This window comes from Pygocentrus nattereri, chromosome 17 (genome assembly GCF_015220715.1).
Source record: "Pygocentrus nattereri isolate fPygNat1 chromosome 17, fPygNat1.pri, whole genome shotgun sequence".
NCBI classification, from domain to species: Eukaryota; Metazoa; Chordata; class Actinopteri; order Characiformes; family Serrasalmidae; genus Pygocentrus; species Pygocentrus nattereri.
This window is the reverse complement of record NC_051227.1, coordinates 22,562,026-22,584,246: the sequence shown is the minus strand read 5'-3', so window position 1 is coordinate 22,584,246 and position 22,221 is coordinate 22,562,026. Positions and strand designations below refer to the sequence as shown.

Below are 22,221 nucleotides of genomic sequence, written 5' to 3'. Positions count from 1 at the left end.
CAGATATTCAGTGTGATCTATTGTACTTATTTTCTTTACATGTTTAAATCAACCCAAGCAGCTTAAAAGCTTTTTCTGACTTTGCAGACCACAATTGAAAAATAAAACTGAGTTATTTCTCTTCTGAGGCTAACAAACTTAACCGTCAGTTAGCAGGGATGGCAGAGAACCCTTAAAAAAGGGCACCGGATGAAACAAAGATAATTGCTATTGTCTGAGAAGTAGCACAGAATGATGAAAAGCAAAGCTCTCTCCATATTGTTTGATAATTAGCCCCCCTGGTCGGTGAGTGATTTGCATAGTGGTCACTTGACAAATAAAGGCAGTCCTGGAAGTGACAGTATATAAATGACTTGTTTTGCAGACAGCAGATGGTGGGTATCACAGGGAGTGAGCGAGTGAGAATAGGAGAGAAGTGAGTGAGAGAGAGAGAGAGAGAGAGAGAGAGAGAGAGAGAGAGACAGTGAGAGACTCTGCCTACCAGCTGCTGCCTGCTTCAAATCAAATTCACTAACACAATTAAGCTGTTCAAAAACTTCTACCAGTCAATGAAAAATATGGCTGAGAATATTGATCACACATAGATCCATCCTTTTTGGCAATCAACTAAGAAGCTAGAAAATCAAATTAGAAAACATTAGATTATCATAAGAAAATAGGCCTACTGTTATTTTTAAGTCATGTGGGAAAATCCCAGCTACTGCCCATATAATACATTCCCAAAGTAGAGACAATCCCTTAAAAAGTGATCCAATATAAAAGAGAACCAGTAAATATCTTCTTGCATGCTGTCTATGCAGACATTAAAATACATAATTAAAATATTTTGATTTATTTAAAATACATTTGTTGATTTTTGATGAGATTGAGCAGAGACCTGTTTAAAGGGGAATTCCACTGATTCCTCAAAATTTCTGTAAAATTCAGTGGTTAAGACCTAAATAAAAGCATTCACTTTTAGACTGAAATGCTGCGCTCTAGAGAAATTAGCCAGAATTGTTCACAGTGGTGTTGACAGGAACCAGACCTTTGAGGAGTTTAATGCCTCTAAAACCTCCCTCACAGAAAGCTATTACATGAGGTGGTTACAAATACAGTGCCTGGTGCCAAAGACATTGTTTTACAATAGTTTTGACATATGGCTTGGGCCTAAACCTCATATGTCAAACACTAGGCCAGTGGCACAATTCAATCTGGCCCTGGGAATTATTTAGGTTTTCTACTGATAATATTAGCCTATTTCACAAAGAGATGCACTACAATCCCCAGCATGCACTGCAACGTAATGTGTTCTGACACCACCCAACAAATTGCACATGTCAGATCACCAAACACACGTTTCAGCTGCAGTTCAACCAACAAACACTATAAAGACTACAAACACTCAGCAGCTCAGAAACTGATCCCAAGAATGAATGAACTTGCAGCAAAGAAAGCATGTCTGGTGTGTTGATCAAGCACACAATCTAGGGGCATTTAAAGAGATTTAACAGTTATCTGTTTTAATATAAGCTCCTTTTATTGGTTGAGTTTAAGACCTCTGGCCAAAATCATATTTTTAAAAGTTATTAATGGTGGAGAGGTACATGTAGTTCATGTGAGGCCAAACATTCCAAAAAACTTTGTTTTTCAGATTTACCACTATTTTACCATTATCTGCATTACATATAAAAAACTTTGAGATTTGTGGGTCATTTCGGTTGGTAAATAAAATCTATTTATTTGCATTGTAGGCATAGTCCCATAGTTAGTCAGTAGGTTTCCCTACAACGCAGCATTTCGTGGTAATTTTCTTTTAACCACAGCATTTCACACCAAGAGACTTAAACCTGTCAAATCTCAAATAAAGTTTTATAGCATTAACTGAAGTGTGGATCCACATACAAGCCCTTTAAAGGGTTAACCATTTCATCAAAAGGATAAAGAAGTGTATTGTATTTGCATTGTATTTCTATGGTATGTATACAGTTAGTTAGTGTTATTTAAAAAAGCTAAGATCATCAGACCTTATCTGGCTGGTAAGTGTGTCATGTGTTCTTTTAATTTGAGGTTATCAGCTGATCAGAGCTGCAGTGTGAATGCAAAGTGAATGAGTCAGCAGTCTACTTCTGTCTGTCCCATAGGGCACATTTGCATGGAGAGACATGAATGACACATACAGACTGTCCTCCACACAGAACAGCAAACACTTCATTCACGCCAGATTTCAGTCAAACTAGTTAAATACTCAAAAACTCACCTGCTTTGTAATGCTGATATGCAATATAAATAAGGGAACTTTGAGATCTTTTACAGCAGGTTTAATTGACTGAACATGAGAGGCTGTGACCAAGACGATCATTTTAAGCATTGTTTTTGAGATATAATCGTTTTGACAAAATAAAAGCCCCATTTTATTAAACTGGTTCATATTTTAGTGTCACATTGTTTACAAAGCACAACAAAGTTCTGAGTATTTCAGCTTCATAAAGTCATCACCATTGATTCTTTTTGAACATCAGACTGCATTTCGTCTGCATTTCGATTATATTTTGGCAGTGGTTATGCGGTAGCATACTCGCCATATCTGAGTATCTCTACTTCAAAAGGCCACAGTGGTTATTTTGACTGTATTCATTAGATGCCCCATCTGTGTGGCCTCTTTTTGCTACTATTCCAGCAAGTTGGTCGTATTTTAGCAGCCGTTATTAAGCAACCTACTTGACTCTTCTCATTTAACTCACATAATATTTGTAATAAACTGGCAAATAGTTCAAAAAGTACAGTGAATAAAACATTGACTGTATAAAGGCACAGGCCAAACAATACAGGCTGTGGCATAAAAACCCAACAAATATGCTATGAAATTTTGGTTGGCAGCAAGTATATGATAAATGTATCACTGTATCTTGACAAAGACGAGGTCTGAACACTTGGGCAGTGACTAGGAAAGAGTACAGTGCTAATGATGGTTCATCAAGTACGGCAGCACAGTTATGGAAAAATAATTAAACATTTATCAAAACTGAATTTCATTCACCATTCTTATATTTCGTATGATATATGCCATAATAACAAGCTTTTTCTGTGAAAATGTAATACATAAATATAAATAATTAAAATTCAAACAGTCTATGACCATGCTAGTAGTCACAGAATTACGAGCCTATCCTGGCTGTCATTGGGCGAAAGGCAGGACACATCGCAGGACAGGTCGCCAGTCCATCACAGGGCGTATTATGCACAAAGTTATTAAAACCATTATGATGTTTATGCAAAAATCGTATAATGCTTGGCAACCCATTGCTTACAGTTAACAAACTACTTTGCTTGGTAAAACAACAGCAGTTTCATCATGGCTCCGTTACCATGGTGACACGGCCATGTTGACCTACCTCACGCAGCAGGGGGTCAGCGCTGAGGCTGTCGAGGTTGACAGAGCCCTCGTAGGTCAGGTGGTGAAAGACATTGAGGGCACGCACGGCCTCGGGCCCGCGTTGCTTGTAGCCAAAAATAAGGTCAATCCACTGGTGCAGCTGACACGACACAAACTCACTCTCCAGAGCCTGCCAGAGGGAGAGCCGGGCAATTAGAGGTGAAAGGCATGTAAACAGCAGCAACATGCAAACTCCTCCACATATACACAGAGACAAACATGCATATATGTGTACAGTAGTGTAATGTTAGGCAGCCAAAAAAAATTATTAAAATGACCTATCTATGCAGTAACACAAACATAAATACAGAAATACAGGGAGATTCACTCAAAAGAGGCCCCGAATGTTCTGTAATAACACTCGTTTGGACGAAGCAATCTGAAAGAAACAATGTGCAATGAGCTCCTCAGTATATGGAGCTTCAAACAAGCCAGGCTGCCCCTGTGTCGGAGTAATGAGGTAGTACACTGGAGGACAGTACAGTCTGTCTACAGCCTATTTAACAAAACAAACCACCGTATTAACGTTTATACCTCACTATTATATTCAAACAGATTAATGTCGGCATAGATGAACTTCAGTAGGAAATGCTTACTTTTTGCTCCCATTCTGCTGGCCTTAGTGTCTCTACCCACATATTGGGGAAGTGGTTTTGACTGTGTTTAAAACAGGCTAAAATCACACAGTGTAGGTCTGGTGGGAATATACCGAGACAGAATGTTTAAAGCAGGGGTGCACAACTCCGGTCCTGGAGGGCCCGTGTCCAGTAGAGTTTTAAGGTTCACACACACCCATTAAACCTGCCAAAGGAATCTGAATCTGAGTAACCAAGTTTGGTTAAGCAGGTAAATCACCAACTTGTGCTGGACACCAGCCCTCCAGGACCAGTGTTGGGCACCCCGGTCTACAGTGACCAGCGACTTTGTATCCAACTGTCATGGAGTCGGTAACTCGACTCTGTGTGAGCACAGCCAGCTTGAGTCATTTGTTCATTAAGTTAAGTGATACTTTTTTAATCCCACAAACGCTGAAATTCCACCTCCGCATTTAACCCATCCGTGAAGTGAAACACCACATACACACTAGTGAACACACACACTAGGAGGCAGTGAGCACACTTGCCCGGAGCGGTGGGCAGCCCTATCCACGGCGCCAGGGGAGCAATTGGGGGTCAGGTGTATTGCTCAAGGACACCTCAGTCATGGACTGTCGGCACTGGGGATCGAACTGGCAACCTTCTGGTCACAGGGCCAGTTCCCTAACCTCCAGCCCACGACTGCCCCAAAAAAGCTTTGCTGTGCATTGGCCGGGAAACGAATCCAGGCCTCCCGAGTGGCAGGCGAGAATTCTACCACTGAACCACCAATGCTGAGTTAAGTGAGGCATTAGAGAGGCAGTGCACACTCAGCTTACATCAAATGCTATCAGTGGGTATCAGAACATTGGTATCAGTGGGTTTTTATGAGTGGATTCTGGCCAAGCATCAGTGACCCGTATAGTTACATTCATCCAATCATAAAGAGGCTGATATCAAGAAAGGTTTATTACTACAATCTAGATAACCATCTTCTATTTTCATGGTTGCAAATGTGAGGGTATCAGCTGGCTTACTTCTCTGCAAAATTGGTGAAGACTTTGGAAAATAAACTGGGTTTGAACACAACCTGATGTTCTTCAGAGGTGTTTGGCAGCACTGTTTGCTATCTGAGGTTAAACCCAATGAAGTGCAAAGTCAAAACATAAATAATCTTTATGGAACATGTCTTTTGTATAACATTAAAGGCAGTTTTAGTCAGTAGCCTAATTGCAATTCTCACTCAGCCAGCCATGTTTTTAAAGTTTTGCCCCACTAGGTTGCCCCACAATCTTGCAGGTGTTGTGGCAGCCCTGTGTTAGAATAAATAGTTGAACCAGTAAAATTGCTGAATTACAACAGTATTTCTAATGACTGTAATTTTACAGACTTTAACTTTCATTACTTTTACTGTTAATTAACAAGCTTTGTCTGACACCCCTGATGCCAAAGATTTTACAGCTTTTTTATAGATTCTTATAGACAGTATTGGAGGGTTACTGTAACTATTGGGCTTATGCTGAATACTGACTCCCCGCAGTATGTACACGCATGTCATGCAGGGACATGAGTACTGAATTAGAACAAATATGGATGGTGATTACATGAATATTAGTAAAATATGCCCTTTAAGCAGGGGTGCCAACTACTGCCTTTTTGTGTTATATGTGCATGCAGGGTATGGGGAATTCAACAACATAATCTTAAAATATAGCTGGATGTGGTTTGAGTGGGTTGACAGAAGTTTTGGCCATGTGCTTACAGAAAAGCTTTGGGTGACTACTGACTTTTAGTGTTTTTTAGCCTCGTAGCTTCAGCACTAACCCAAAAAAACACAATTTGGATAAAACATGTCTTGGCTGATCAATTAGATCTGGTATAAGTGTCTTCTGAATTAACAAAAACAAGACACTTCCTAGTGCTGTGCATGTATCATCCCACAAAGCCCTTTGACTATTCTTAATAAAGTGTAAATAATGTACAATCAGCTTCCAGGCAATATTTATGTAAAGTATATGTAAACTATATGTAAACATGTCCGTATTCTATAGGTACCAAATTTGCTTATTTGAATCTGGCACCAGTATGAACAACCGGTACCAACACCATTATAGATCTGAATCATTTCCTCAAGGTGCAAACTCAGATATCTAGCTAGTTTTGCATAATTGTTTGCTATGACATGTAATACTAATGTAGACCCAATTTACAGGCCTCCTATTGTCATAAAGCACTGCCAAATGTACCAAATGGATTTTTTACAGGCACCCAGGGGCTCTGCAATGGCAACTAGAGTGGGATAATTATAGAAAGTCATACTGTGGGTGTCATATTGTTGGTATGAATCCTTTTGTGAACAAAGAATACAAACACAAACACCTACACAGTCATGGTCACATGAACACATGTACACACACAGGCGTACGTGCACACACACACACACACACACACACACACACACACACTAGTCCCCACTGCTGCTGGAATTTACACCCTCCCTCTCGCATCAGGACTAACAGCTATTACCAACAGAGCAGGCTGTGCTCCAGAGGGGGCTACGCTAGCCACGGGGCATGTCACTCCAATCGAAAGTGACACATGCAAAGATGGGAACGCTAAGCGAAAGAGAGCGAGGAATGGATGGAGGGGGGGCGAGAGAGAGAGCAAGTGAGAGAGAAAGAGCACAAAGACAAGGGGGAAAAGGAGGGATTAAACGACAGAGACAGAGGCATAGAATGAAAGAGCGGCAGGAAAAGCGGGAGGACGAGACAAAGGGAGCAAATATGGAGCAGCATAATGCAGCATGTTAATCATGGCCATCTTAGAGATTAATGTAGGTAGCTGAATCTTCCTGATACACATCTGTACATTGTTTTCACACAAAATACTCTACATCAACACAATATTGTCTCCCTGTTTACTTACTTTTGGTAATAATTGTGTAATATATTGCAATAAATACAATATGTTTTATTGGTTTGGAAATAATGTATACATTTGAATCAGGAAAAGTCAATGCATCACTTTTTTCACAGTGTAAGCCACATTCTGAATATGAAACCAGTGGATGTTAAGTAATGAAACTGAAGATCCAGTAAATGATAGAGCACAACACTTTATACTGGAATATGAACTACATTCAAAACAAGAATAGGCAAGCTAAGATTTGCTGGATGGTCATCAGCTACATTGTCATGTCACACAAGCGTTTATGATACAGAATATAGAATAGGGTACAGTACAGTATAGGACCTCATATAAGCAGGGCAATTATACAGGACTCTTACTCTTAGCATTTGAGGCGCTATGCTATGCAATTGAGTCAGAGCCAGTTTAAGGCTCACTAGAAATGTCCTGATCCAGTGCTGGCAAAGAAGTCTATGTCTATGTTATGTCATGAATGAATTCATGAAGGCAGATTTAGCCAGGTCTAAATTATAATAACAGGCTGTTATTAGCATAATAACATATCTGTCATATTCCATGTTGATTTCTACTCTCAGACACACTCACACAAATGTCTGCAGTTACTCAGAATCATGTATACACTCAAGCAAATGTATATTTTCTCTTGAGCATAAAAACTAGAACAAAAAGACTTATTTTCTAGCTGCTACCATGCATTCTAATTGCACTACCATTATAGCACTATAGAGATAGCTTAAATGAAATAATCTAACTCTTTGCAATGTGATAATTCACCCAAATAGACAAAGCACTTCTTGTAAGTCGCTCTGGATAAGAGCGTCTGCTAAATGCTGTAAATATAAATATAAATCACCAAATTCTCAAAATGGATCACTGGTGATGCTCTCAGACTGATAAGGTTAAAAATATAGGGTTAAAGGTTTATTTCAAGGCTTGATAGCTAGCTCAAAAAGCAGTAAAATTGTGTTGAAAGTGCTAAACATTTGTGATTCAAAATTTTTTTACCTGAATTTCATTATAAGTTACTGATGCATCTATATAAAATTGTTTGCCATTTTATTTCTGCTATTGAAGCAAACAGACTTCAACCTTTTATTACAGAATTAAATTCAAATATATTTGTAATTATTAGGTAACTACGATGTCATTAATATGTTAATACACATTTCATTGACAATTTACATGACAAGTTGAGCAAAATGAAAGTAATAACTCTGTTAGGCATTAAATCAATTCTAGTCAAGTATTGTTGAAAAAACGTTTTCCCCCAAGAATTTGATCAGTGCTGGTTTGGTAGCATTAGTCCTGGTATAGCCCATAGTAGGATTGACCTGATATTTCATCATGTCCTGAGGTGGGCAGCCTATAGGAAGTTTTGACTTTAAATGACAGCTGGACCTCTGCCCACACATGTATACTGTGTGTCTGTCTGTCTGTGTGTGTCTATGTGGATGAACAAAGCGGCAGGAAGGGGCTGGAGGAAAGGTCACCTCCACAAGACACACACAGTCTATGACACACACACACACACACACACACACACACACACACTGTCAGGGAAGCTGAAAAGGTCAAATGTGTTTCCCACAGCACACACACACTCTCCTCAGGCAGCACAGGCCAAAACACTGCAATCCCAGTCAGCAAACTGCACACTGGCTTTGTTTATTTTTTGCTCAGAACTAACTAAACAAGGATGTACACAAACAAAGCCATCAGTGTGCTGTTTAAGGCCATTAAGGCTGTATATGTGTATGAAAAGCGATATATAAATTAACAGTGTAAAGTTAGAGTTAATAACATGATAAATGTTCAAATGCACTCATTTTTTAACACTATAAATGTGCACTGCTGCTATGATTATTATCCTCTCATTGCAGTATAGCTTTTAAATGGCAAGAGGTTCCACTGATGGCTCACATGATTTTTCCAGCTACTATCGTAGTGAATTTGTATGTTTGTTTGAAGTACATTGCCTCTGAATTATCACTTACAAGCAAAACACACCACTGATGCCATCAATATCAGATCAGTAATATCAGTAACGTTGGTGCGATGCATTGGGAAGACTACCCTGGACAGTGTCTAATAGCTATGAAAGTAGCTAGAACAGGAGTCTCTGCTGCACGCTGTTAACACTGTATACTGAAATCAGTCACACTTTACAGATCTAACTCTCTGTGTGTTTCCTTTCTTCTTTGCCAAGTTGAACAACTGCCAATCCTGTGTGGTCTGATGATATTGCTTCTTCTGTCCTGATTGGGTGGCCACTGTTCGCTGGTCTTCTGGCCACCATGAAGCGTCTCACTGTACAATGCTGTAAACCTGCATGAACTGACCTTTCTAAGGATACTGGTACTGCTGCTGATGCACAGACTTAGTCTATATAATTATAACCATTTGCTTCACCTGTTTGTTCCCAATTCTGTATTTTAATATTTTATACTAGCACTATCTGGTGTCGACTAAAGGAGGATGGGTTCCCCTTTTGAGTCTTGGTTCCTTTCAAGGTTTCTTCATCTTGCTTTTAGTGAGTTTTTCTTTCCACTGTCACCATTGGCTTGCTTATGGAGGCTTGGACCCAGATTTTCCTGTAAAGCTGTGACAACGGCTGCTGTAAAAAGTACTATATAAATACACTCTGACTTGACTTGACTTGATTCTTGGAAGACCTATGTATAAATCAAAGAATGGGCAGCAAACTAACAAAACTGCAAACTTCCAACTCCCATTGAATCAAGAGGTAATATAACGGTATGAAAGTGGTTTACAATCATAGAGGAGTTGGAACATGCAGCCACTGTTTCTCTCACTGAATGACAGTGATGAAGACTGGAAATGTTCATCTTATTTTCAGGTTCACCCAACCTTTATGTGATTTTTGGTGTGCAGTTAGAGACAATAGTTCAGTTTTTCAGTGCACAATATATGTTAGCCTTTTAGCTTTTGCTAGTGTGTGAATGACCACAGGATGACTGTAAAAACCTGAGCACCACTGCCTGATACACCATACCAGCACAACACACACTACCACCCCACTACCATGTCAGTATCATTGCTTTGCTGAGAACACCACCAAGTAATATCTGGTCAGTGGTGGTCCTATGGTGATCTCTCTCAACTGATGGATGGGCTAAATTGCTTTAAACTGTTCAACAAGCTCCAATCTGTAATAGCATACCTACAACATGCATCTGGTAGGTGCTTCTGATATAATGGCCAAATGGGAAACTTGATGTATAGGTGTATATTTGTGTACACAGAGCATTAGCATTAGAAACGCACATTAGAGATGTCTGGTCTTGCCTTGAAATGGACCAATCCGAGGGTCAGCAGCTTAAATGTTAAGAGCCATTTTGTCAGCAAAAATCACTCCACCTTGGGAGCCACAACATTTTATGTTCATTTTATTGAAATAATGTTTTACCATCTTGGCTATAAATATGCCTCAATATGTGCTAATGTCCTAGTGTAGGCTAAAAAATGTAATATAAACGAAAACGCAGACTTACGTCGCTCTGCTTTAGGCTTATAGTTATATAACTCAGTTATAGCTGACTTTTTTGCATCTCTTGCCCATAGGACACTTTACACTGTTCTAGTGTTGCAGTGTTCCACTCCACCTCTGTTCTATTTATTATTCATTTGTTCTCGAGAGTGCAATCCGTTTTCTTTCTGTGCAATAATTCTTAGATGTGCAATATTATATAATGCTATAAGCTGTCCAAGGAATGTGCAACTACAACTGCTACCTCACCTGTCTATTGTCTATTGACTGTTTTAGAATATATAGTTTTATAGTCCTTTTTCTTTATATTTAAGATTTTTGATACTGTTTTTTTTCCTTTAAATCTGCACTTTATATATTTTAGCCTTATGTTTAAATATATTTTAGCCTTATGTTTAAATTGTTTTGTATGTAGGAAGTGCCGTTGGATTGCTGCTCAATTTTGTTGTACACTGTGCAATAACAATAAATGCATCTTATCTTATCTTAAAAGTAGAATAGTCTCTCAATGTTTAAGTTTTTATTAGGCTGGAGTCACTTCTCATTCTCCAGCTTCTTGTTTGGATTTTCCTGTTCCACCTTAAATGGTGCCTGAAGTGCCAGACTTTAACTGCTGCACTATTTAATATAAGGTGGAAAGGGACAATTCAAGCAATAAGCATGATTTTAGCTTTGTGATCTCTTTTAGAGGTTGACAGTCTCTCAGTGCAGATTACACATATTAGGAAACCAGCTGGAATGCTTTTAAATGTAAATAATTCTGTTTATTCATCTCTAAATGATCAATGCTCATCTTAAATGTTTCTCTTCTTTCCCCTTTCATTACCTACTAGCAATGAGAGAGTGATGTCTGTGCCAATCTTCAGGGTTAAAGGTTGAATTAGTAGCCTTTAAGACCAACCCTCCAGCGTTTAAGGCCATTTCTTGTTGGAACTGTTTGTTAGAAGGCTCAGCAAAGTCTTATATGTGGAGACTTATTTTATTTTTACTCAAAAATCTACTGTGGAGCAACAAGAGGAAGAAGAGGGTAGAGAAAGAGTCACATGTTGCCAACCCTTGTACTAACTGTTTGATTCCAGGTGAAAGCTGTGATCACTACTTGATTAACCTGCTAAACAGACTTCAGTCATTGTGGATGAAAGGGAGAAGACAAATTAAAAAATGACTAAGTGTAGGGACTTGGATGATGTACATAAGGGAGAAAAAAAATGTTTGAGTGCCTTTAAACAGTGCTTTACTCTTTGGTTTGAATGTTTCAAGATTTGTAATGCACAGTAGTGGTCTGTCGTTATCTAGAATACCAGAGTTATATCATTCCAGCATAGCCCTGTGAGGCTGAGAGGCCTTCAGTAAGTGTCTCCATTATAGACACCTGTAACCTTGTGACGACCACCAGGGACTGTTTTTCATAGCGCAATGCAAATACATCATCTTGTTAATCAATTTTTGAGTGCACATTCTCTCAAAAGCTATTAGAAATATTAATAATGATATAACTGCATAATTGCAACAATACACTTAAGGTCATGCTATACCATGTAATACTAATGCTGCTGTGGTCATAGACAAAAAGTCAAAATATTGTACCACACAAAAGTCAGAGACCACCCTTTATTTATTTAATTTCCAGTCAAAATGAAGTACAAGTTACTCATTTTTCAGGAAATATTTCTGAGAAGATTAAATATAAACCAATCCACTTAAATAAAGAAGAGGAAAGTCAATGAAAAATAACTAAAGAAAAACAGGAGCTTCCAAAGCTGGCATTCAAAAAGTGATTAAAAGACACAGAAAAAATGGGACTCCTCACATCTGTGAAAGACCTGGTAGACCACCAAAACAATGTACTGAACACCCCGGAATCCAGACTTTAACATCACTCAATGCGTTTGGGATTACTTAAATCGTGAAAAACACTAAATGCAATCAACTTTTAAAACTGAAATTTGGAGGAGTAGAAAAGTAACCCTGCAGATTTCTTTGAGAAACTAAGTCTCCCAAAAAGAAAGCTATTATAAACAAAGTATGGAAACATGTGATATTAAATGTACTTGTATCTTCTGTGTAATTTTCTGCTAAATGTTTGTTTTTGGCTTATATTCCAAATACTGAAAAATGAATTACTCATACTTAATAGCATTTAGATAAAAAAATGAGGGGTGGTCTATGACTTTTGCACAGTATGCTATATCACTGAGTACCTTCTTTCTCCCAAGATACTTCCTGCTAATGTCCAGCCAAAGTCCCTAGTTGTTCATTGAGTATGCATGCATGTGTATTGTCCAATCTTGAGTAATTGTTGTAAAGTACAAATGCTATAAGTAAGTATCTTCATTTCTCTTAGTGCCATCGGTGGACAACTGTGTGCATTCCAATTCACTGGCTATGCTGCACTGCCTCTCTCACAAGCCCACTCAAACCCGTCACACAAATCGTGATTGATGAAGCCAGCATTAGTGTAACGTTATAGGGGACAGTAGCCAGCCCTGTCCTTCAGTGACATCACTTGGGTCTGAGCTTGACTGCATTAGTATTGAGCCTTCCACTCTATTAGTAGCCTCAGGAGGAAGGTGCAGTACACAGAGGAGGGGACAGAGAGAGAGAGAGAGAGAGAGAGAGAAAGAGAGAGAGTGAGAGAGAGAGAGAGAGAGAAAGAGAGAGAGAGAGAGAGAGAGAGAGAGAGAGAGAGAGAGAGAGAGAGAGAGAGAGAAGGAGTAAAGCAAACTGTAAATGGGGAGAAAATGCTGTGCTAGATCTTAGTTTAGTTAAATTCAACTCCAATGACTCTGGTTCCATTGACTTACAGACATTTTTCCAAACAATTCTGTGCCACTTCTTTTGGTCCATTCATCATGACATTTACACACAATGTAAAGGTTCAGAGGCATTTTCAAATTATGTCAGAAAAATGAAAAATGCCCAGTTTTACAAGACAGAAAAATACATATGAGCGTGACCCAGGCTTAAGAAAGGGTGCAGTTACCATTCTATTGATCCGAACAAAGTCCTCAGGTGTTTTGGCCCAAGCAGGCAGCTCCACATCACACACGGGGGTGCCATCATCCCTGTCCCCCAAACAATAACCATTGCTGTTCACAAACATCTCCGGCAGGTAGTAGAACTCTGGGATTAACTCCTACAGAGTAAAGCAGACAAACATACAGTAAACTTAGAACAAAGAACAGAACAGGAATAATTATCACAATACTTACATATTATATATATATATATATATATATATATATATATATATATAAATTATATGTAATCAATATAAATGTTGATCCTGTTTCATGTGGCTGGTATATGAGCCCCCAGGGGTGTTGAGATAATAATTGTAATAATTTTCTACTTGGGCTCCAGTTTGGTATCAGTTTTCTCATTTAAGCTTGCAGATCAATACATTTAAGAATAACTACGTATTTAGTAAATTGGAAGTATTGTAAAATAACAATAACAACTCAAAATATCTGAAGGTTAAAAGCACTCAGAGCGTGAATACATGCTGAAGAAAAAAGGAGAGGAAACAGTGACCCATAAAAAGGAGAGATGAGAGGTGAGTTGCAGTTATTTCCCGTCAAGTCTAAGTGCTCCACTGAATGTGTTGTGCTTTGGGGTAAAGTGGCTGGGTTAGGTTTCTTGAACAGCGTCCAGCTCTCCAAGCAGGGGTCAGGATACAGGCCCAGTGGAGCAGTGAAGATGGAGCACAACTCTTTTACTGCTCCCTTGTGTGATTTCAACCAGCAGAGCTCGGCAACATTTCGTCTCTAGAGAAAGATCTAATTCAAACAGCCGAAATGCAGCACATGTATGGCACTCATCAAACACTGGACGGAAACTGCCCTTTTGATAGAATTTCTCAGCTTCTCAACTTCATGTAACGTCTTTCACCCAGACAAAATCCACAGGAGCCACATTCCAAACATTAGTTTTAGTCTTTAACAAATTACACAGAATGCCCTGTGAGAGACGGCTCCGCACATTGGGGCATGATGTGCACATGAGGAATGTGACCTATTCACTCTTGAATGTCACTAGCACTTGCCTTTGAAGAGCATTTAAAACCATTAAAATGCTATTTTGCCTGCAAATAACTGAACCTGTCATGACTATTTTTCCTAAGCTTGGAAATGATAAGTTCAAGATTGTTCATTCACTTATTTATTTATTTTATTTAAATGTACTCTTGGGTTGAATGAGGTCAGATGCTTTAAGCTTTTATAAACCTCAGGAGTTTTGTAATCGGGTCAAGAGGCAGGACACGAGACCAATATAACAGTCTCCAGTTTCTAACTGTCAATGGAATTTAATGACATTCGAACACATAAATAACCTTATGTGTAAGTCCGTTATTCATTTTTTTTACATTAAGGCAAGTGCAACACATACCATAGCAACACCCTAGCAACCACCAGAGATACCATAGCAACTACACTTACCTAGCAACAGCCTGGAAACTGCCTGGAACACCATAGATAACCACCTTAGATATCATAGCATGATCTATCTAGCAAGCACTACAGATGTCATATAAACCAAATAGCAACACCCTAGCAACCACTAGAGATACTGCAGCAACTACACATACCAAGCAACACCCTAGCGACCACCTGGAACATCACATCAACCTTCTAGTTCTATTCTAGCAACCACCCTGGATACCATAGCAGGCACCTAGCAAGCACTAGAGATAACATAGCCACCACATAGCAACACCTTAGTAACCACCAGAGATACTGTAGCAACTACAACTATCCAAGGTGCAGCAGCAACTACAACCACCTTGGATAACATAGCAGCCACCTAGCAACACCCTATCAACCACCCCGGTGACCGTGACAACAACAATTCCCAAACCACCACCTGGGATACCACACTAACTACTTGGTAACACCTTAACCACCCAAAACACCCTCCTTATAAAGCACCTAAAATACCACTGTAACCATATGGCAACAACCAAGCAACCATCTAGGAATTTCTTGTGTTGCACAATCAACCATTTTCTCCAGAAAATGAACTTTTCTAGTTATTTGTGTAATTACTTATGTAATTACATGTATAATTACACAGCTACATTTAGATAGTACAGCAAAATGACAGTAAAAACTATCAAATTCTGAAGATTGAAAAACAGCTGAAATTCAGTGAAAGCTCCACAGTTGTCTTCCATAACAGTTCTAAAAAAAAAAAAAAACACTGCAGTGGATGCTAATAGTTGCCATCTGCTCTGAAAGTTCAGCACAAGCACAATGACACAAATCTGTGATTTAAAAAGCTACTGTGGTGGCAGCTTGAGTTCCTCAGACTTCACCTGGAGGGACCTGAGCTGAAGATGGACAGAGCATTCTGTGGATCTCCTTGCTGGACATTTTGGTTTTGGAAGCAGGCTAGCAGTAGCTGTTCTCTGAGCTGTTTCTGACTGCCAGCGCTTCCTCTGGCCACCTCCAGCAGCAGCCATTAATTCTGCTACAGCCTCATAATGGGCTGACAAGTCAATCACACCGCCGCCGCCACCGCTGTACACCACTCGCCCTAATGACGGCCGCATCTGCAGCTGTCACCAACGCTGCACACCTTTAGACTGAGACAGTTTTTGGAGGAGATTATTGGGAAACTGTGGAAGCTTCCAGGGCAAAGTACTCTCCCTTTCTCTCTCTCACCCTCTCTTTCGCTCGCTCTCTCTTTCTCTCTTTCTGTTGTGCTTGTGTGCTACGCTAATGGAAGATTGACAGGGTGGTGGATGCTATAGCATTGACCATTTACTTATTGGTTCAGAGCATGTTGCTGGTGTGTGATAATGCAGTGGACAGAAATGTGATTCAGGTTTTAGATGTCCAGCTCAGGCCTTAGAGCATTAGATTCCAGCACACTATCCCTGCTCCAACACACCTACTACTGAAAATAACAAAAAAATATTACAATAAAAAAGTGATATTATTATAATCAGTATTTTATTATTTGTACTCATCATCCAATACCTGGTTTGTCTAATCAATGCTTCTTTATGTTAAATCAAGCATGTTGATTGTTGAGCAATTACATGTTATAGTGCATCTTTCTCTGCATACTTTGCTATTCCCATTTTCCTCTGTTATTCAATGGACAGGACCACCACAGAGTAGGTACAACCCCAATTCCAATGAAGTTGGGACGTTGTGTAAAACATAAATAAAAACAGAATATGATGATTTCCAAATCCTTTTCAACCTATATTCAATTGAATACACTACAAAGACAAGATATTTAATGTTCAAACGGATAAACTTTATTGTTTTTTGCAAATATTCACTCATTTTGGCATGTTTACCACTGTGTTACATCACATTTCCTTTTAACAACACTCAATAAGCATTTGGGAACTGAGGACAGTAGTTGTTGAAGCTTTGTAGGTGGAATTCTTTCCCATTCTTTCTTGATGTACAACTTCATTTGCTCAACAGTCCGGGGACTCCGTTGTCGTATTTTGCGCTTCATAATGCGCCAAACATTTTCAGTGGGAGACATGTCTGGACTGCAGGCAGGCCAGTCTAGTACCCGCACTCTTTTACTATGAAGCCACACTGTTGTAACACGTGCAAAATGTGGCTTGGCATTGTCTTGCTGAAATAAGCAGGGACGTCCCTGAAAAAGACGTTGCTTGGATGGCAGCATATGTTGCTCCAACACCTGTATGTACCTTTCAGCATTAATGGTGCCTTCACAGATGTGCAAGTTACCCATGCCATGGGCACTGACACACCCCCACACCATCAGAGATGCTGGCTTTTGAACTTTGCACTGATAACAATCCGGACAGTCCTTTTCCTCTTTGGCCCGGAGGACACGACGTCCATGATTTCCAAAAACAATTTGAAATCTCAGACCACAGGACACTTTTCCACTTTGTGTCAGTCCATCTCAGATGAGCTCGGGCCCAGAGAAGGCGGCGGCGTTTCTGGGTGTTGTTGATATCTGGCTTTCACTTTGCATGGCAGAGTTTTAACTTGCACTTGTAGATGGAGCGACGAACTGTGTTCACTGACAGTGGTCTTCTGAAGTGTTCCTCAGCCAATGTGATTAATATCCGTTACAGAATGATGTCGGTTTTTAATGCAGTGCTGCCTGAGGGATCGAAGGTCACGGGCATTCAATGTTGGTTTTCTGCCTTGCCGCTTACTTGCAGAGATTTCTCCAGATTCTCTGAATCTTTTGATGATATTATGGACTGTAGATGATGAAATCCCTAAATTCCTTGCAATTGCACGTTGAGAAACGTTGTTCTTAAACTGTTGGACTATTTGCTCACGCAGTTGTTCACAAAGTGGTGAACCTCGCCCCATCCTTGCTTGTGAACGACTGAGTGTTTCAGGGATGCTCCCTTTATACCCAATCATGACACTCACCTGTTTCCAATTAACCTGCTCACCTGTGGAATGTTCCAAACAGGTGTTTTTGAGCATTCCTCAACTTTCCCAGTCTTCTGTTGCCCCTGTCCCAACTTCTTTGGAACGTGTTGCAGGCATCAAATTCAAAATGAGGGAATATTTGCAAAAAACAATAACACTGATGTGGTGGTGGAGCATTAGTGTGTGTTGTGCTGGTACAAGTGGATCAGACACAGCAGTGCTGCTGGAGTTTTTAAACACTGTGTCCACTCACTGTCCACTCTATTAGAGACCTGGTCCACCTTGTAGATATAAAGTCAGATATGATTGCTCATCCTCTAGTATCAGTGGTCACAGGATGCTGTTGGCTGGATATTTTTGGTTGGTGAATGTTTCTCAGTCCAGTAGTGATACCGAGGTGTTTAAAAACAGGAGCACTGCTGTGTCTGAACCTCTCACTAACACTCCACCACCACATCAGTGTCACTGCACTACTGAGAATGTTCCATCACCCAAATAATACCTGCTCTGTGGTGGTCCTGTGGGGGTCCAGACTATTAAAGAACAAGGTAACAAAGTATGCAGAGAAACAGATGAACTACAGTGTGATAATGAACACCAATATGATAATTAGAACTGATTAAAAAAGGGGTTTGCTATGGCAATATTAAAATATAAAAATGTAATTAACAAAATCAGTATAGTAACTATTATGACATTCACAATCATCATCATCATCATGTATCTTAAACACCCAACTTTAAAAATCATCAAAGTGTCTGAATTTAGAACATCAAATGGTAAAATTATGACATTTTGGGGCTTCCATGCATACAACTTCAATCCTACAGCAGATGACCCCTGGTTTCACTAACAAATGTACATCCTGTGACTTTAACAAATGAAGAGAATTACCACTTCACTTTAATAGTAGGGGGCTTTGTTATGTATGCTAAACTTTGTAAGTAACTATTGAATTGAATTGAGTGAGTCTGAGCAGGAAAATCACTAAACAGGACCACAGCTGGACACGACTCCTTTAGAGACAAAGCCAGACTGTGTGGCACTGGGTCAGTTCCCACTGACCTGCTGTTTAGGGGGTCACCCCTGTTAACTTAGCTTCTCTGACAGCTTGTTGTCATTACTGGTGGACTGGAGTAATGAAGAAAATTGTGGAGAAGTGGGGTGGACAGGGGACTGAAATGGGCTTCATCTTAATCACACCAATCTGACCATGTGTCAAGCACAAGGCAAAGCTTCCTGAGACTGGTGGCTCACTTTTAGAAGCTGTCCAAAATGTTTTTTGGAGCGATACCAGAAGAATTCCTTTTGTTCCCTGGAAAACTTTTCAGTGGATGGCTTTAAAGAACTAGATAATAAATGTGAGGAACAATGAACGTGAGTGTGAAGTACATTTTAAAGCAATTTTAAAATGTTCAAATAATGTTAAAGATTCTTAATAGAACAATACATCCAAGAGCCACTTGTGAGCTGCTATTTTGAAGAGAGTAGGTGGGTCCTGCACCAATGTAAATGTCTTATTAAGCCAATTTGTCAAAATGAACACAACAGATTTATTTTTTCCCCAAATACTCAAATGGTTTTCAGTTTGGTACTCTTTTACTAGTGCATTAAATAGAAAAGGCCTTCACACTGTTCACTTCTTCCAAACTGCCACTATTGTAACATCATCAGACAGTTCAACACGGGTGGAGGACACTAACAGCCAATTACGTTACATCAGCTAATAGATGCCCTCATTGGGTAGCCTCATGCTGGATGATGAGGGGGCGGTGGAGGGCCATCCTACCCACCCCTAGACAGTGAGGCCAACTGACTGTTTACAAAATTATTATTGACATTCCTCTAAACCTTCTATGCTTTACTTTCTCTAACAAGCAAAGAATAAGCTCAGACAAAACTTTTCCATAACAAACCTGCAGTGAGAACAGCAGTGGCAGTAAATTAGTCAGAATTTTTAGACTAAGAGGTGGTGGAGAAGTGTTACTGAGAAACATGCAATGTAGACACATCATCTGGAGGGTGGAGGGTCATTTGAGACTCAAATTCTCATAGCTAGCACACTATTTAGGGAATATGGACCCTACTACTTCAAGCCTGTTATATTAATGGTGAAGTTGTTTGGCTGTTTGCTATCCTTTAGCCTGTTAGCTAGCTGACCAGCCTAGCTCTAGGTAAGTATCCAGCCCCTCACTTTGAACATAAAATCGGTTCTTACTTTCTCAGTACACTTGGTGGTCCATGCGAGCAGCATGAAAGTCAAAGTTTATTTCATTAACAGTACAAGTTTTTTTTTTCTTCATGTCATGATGCAGTAATTCATTCGGTGTAAGGGGGTCATAGGTGTGCATATACTGTAGATTTTACAACGGTTTCAAACACGACTCCACCAATCAGACTTTAAGACTGGAACTATAATGTTAAATAACATTACAGTACAACGTTAAGGTTATCTTTGGAATTAGCTCAACTGAAGGGACGGCTTCAGTTGCTCCTCTGTATTAGATACTTTGTCTTTTTCTCACTCTCTTTTGAAGCATTTCTTTGGGCTACTAAAGATTTTAGCATGCTAGCAAAAATGTTACAGATGCTACCAGGTGACTAGTGCTGAAAGTTTGACAAAGACAGCAACAGTAACTGAAGGACACAGGACTTGTGGAATTTTGTAAAATGTCAATCCTGCGCTCTAGGACTCCCAGCCATGGTTGTCTATGGCATCGCCAGGGAACAAACTTGTGATCTCCCAACACTGTAACATAACTCTCTTAATGTAGCATAATTGATTTGGTTGAAGTGTTCAGAAGAGTCTAAATTGAGGATTCAGGTAGATATGATAAAAACACGGTTGCATGATAAACACCTAGTGACTAAGAATCAGTTAGTTGGACACCATTGTTGAAGATGTTAGGTCAAACCCTGTTCTACTTTAATAAACATATAACTGTCTCTCATCTTTAAAAAAAAAAAAAAATCATGTTTATTTTTTTACAAAATTTTTACTGCTTCCAAACTTCTTGGCCTCCTTTCTGGCTCAGTATGGTAAAAAATCATATTCCATTAGAGAAGAGAGGCCTCAAATATAAGATGATGTTCATATTACCAACATTACCCAAAAAGTACAGCAATACAAGCTCTTTTGCTGAATAAAAGTCTTAGTGCATACATTATGAAAATGGCTACCTTGCTCTAACAACAGTGCATACAGGACAATCTCTATTTGTGTCCTAATAGATCCGTGGCCATTTCCGTCCTGTAAAATCATATCCATGCAGACATACGAGTGGCTGGACGAAGCCTGTATTTGTTAACATAGCCGATGTTTCACCAGGCTAGCTTGCTGCCAGAGCACGCGTCTGGCCTGTAACTTGTGTCGTAGCCCACTGTCCCCCAGCCTTGGGAAGTAGAAAGCCCTGCCTTTACATAAAAGACTACATTTGAAATAGCTTTTGTCATTAATGCTTTATTAATTGCCCGCGGCGAAGCTAACCCGACGCAGGGTGTGCTGGAAAAGTCTGACACTTTTAGGTCAGTGTGAGCGTGCCCTGCTGTGTGTTGCCAAGCGGAGAGGAGCTGTGACTTAACCACTGTGGCTGCAGCTCTTTGCTGTGCTTTGGTGGAGGAGCTTCTTCTAAAGGGTTGTTTATTTTTAAAGCTCTTGGAATGAAATGAGGCTTTAATTGAAGTCACAAAATGCTGAGTGCTATATAGTCAAGTATTTTTTTCATAATGGACAAGCATTAATAGTTTAGACCGTGAATGATATGCAGTGCAGCTTATGAGGTCGGCTTTCAAGGTATTCAAATCAGAATTATGTTTCAAAGCTTTCTATTAGTTTCTTGTGTTTTTCTATCCTGGTCATAGACTTCTCTGATCATTTTAGTGCTTTCCCAGCTCTAAAACATCTGAAACAACTTGTGAAGTTATTGAAGGAATATTGAAGGAAAAATCAAATGTACACATTTTCCCCTTACCAGTCAGCAAAGAGTTGTTTCTAAAGTTTACGTTTTAAATTCCAAACAGGATTTGCAACTGTAAAGTAACTAGCAAATATAGTAAAGAAATAATCCACAAGAGGCCATGCATTACAGTGATTTTAAAATGGATAAGGGGTGTTTATAAGTGAATGTCTCAGATAGTGTGAGTGCAAACAAAACCCCTTACCTATGGAAAATCAATGAAAGATACTTATTGCTTAATGAAATAGTGACATTATTCATTGAACAAATATTCAATGAATAATCTAATTATTATTAATAATAAACTGCAACAAACAATTCTTCCTTTAAAGAAAAATCTAAAAACCTAAAAAAAACCTAAAATCTAAAAAAGAGTAGGCACCGGCAACATTATGTGAATAATGTGTAATTATCGTTTTCACGTGATCACAATCTAATATGTAATTTTTAC

The 22,221-nt window shown here is 39.3% G+C and overlaps 1 protein-coding gene across 5 annotated transcripts in view; it reads right to left on the bottom strand.

Moving 5' to 3' along the window:
• The window catches only part of nbeab (neurobeachin b), a 481,645-nt gene that overhangs the window by 39,454 nt on the left and 419,970 nt on the right, over positions 1–22,221 (bottom strand). For all 5 annotated transcript variants that reach the window (XM_037546398.1, XM_037546400.1, XM_037546401.1 and 2 more), the window contains 2 exons: positions 13,410–13,562; positions 3,375–3,545 (listed from right to left, as the gene is read on the bottom strand). In XM_037546398.1, the coding sequence (XP_037402295.1) occupies positions 3,375–3,545; positions 13,410–13,562 (324 nt within the window). The remainder of the gene's footprint in view (positions 1–3,374; positions 3,546–13,409; positions 13,563–22,221) is intronic.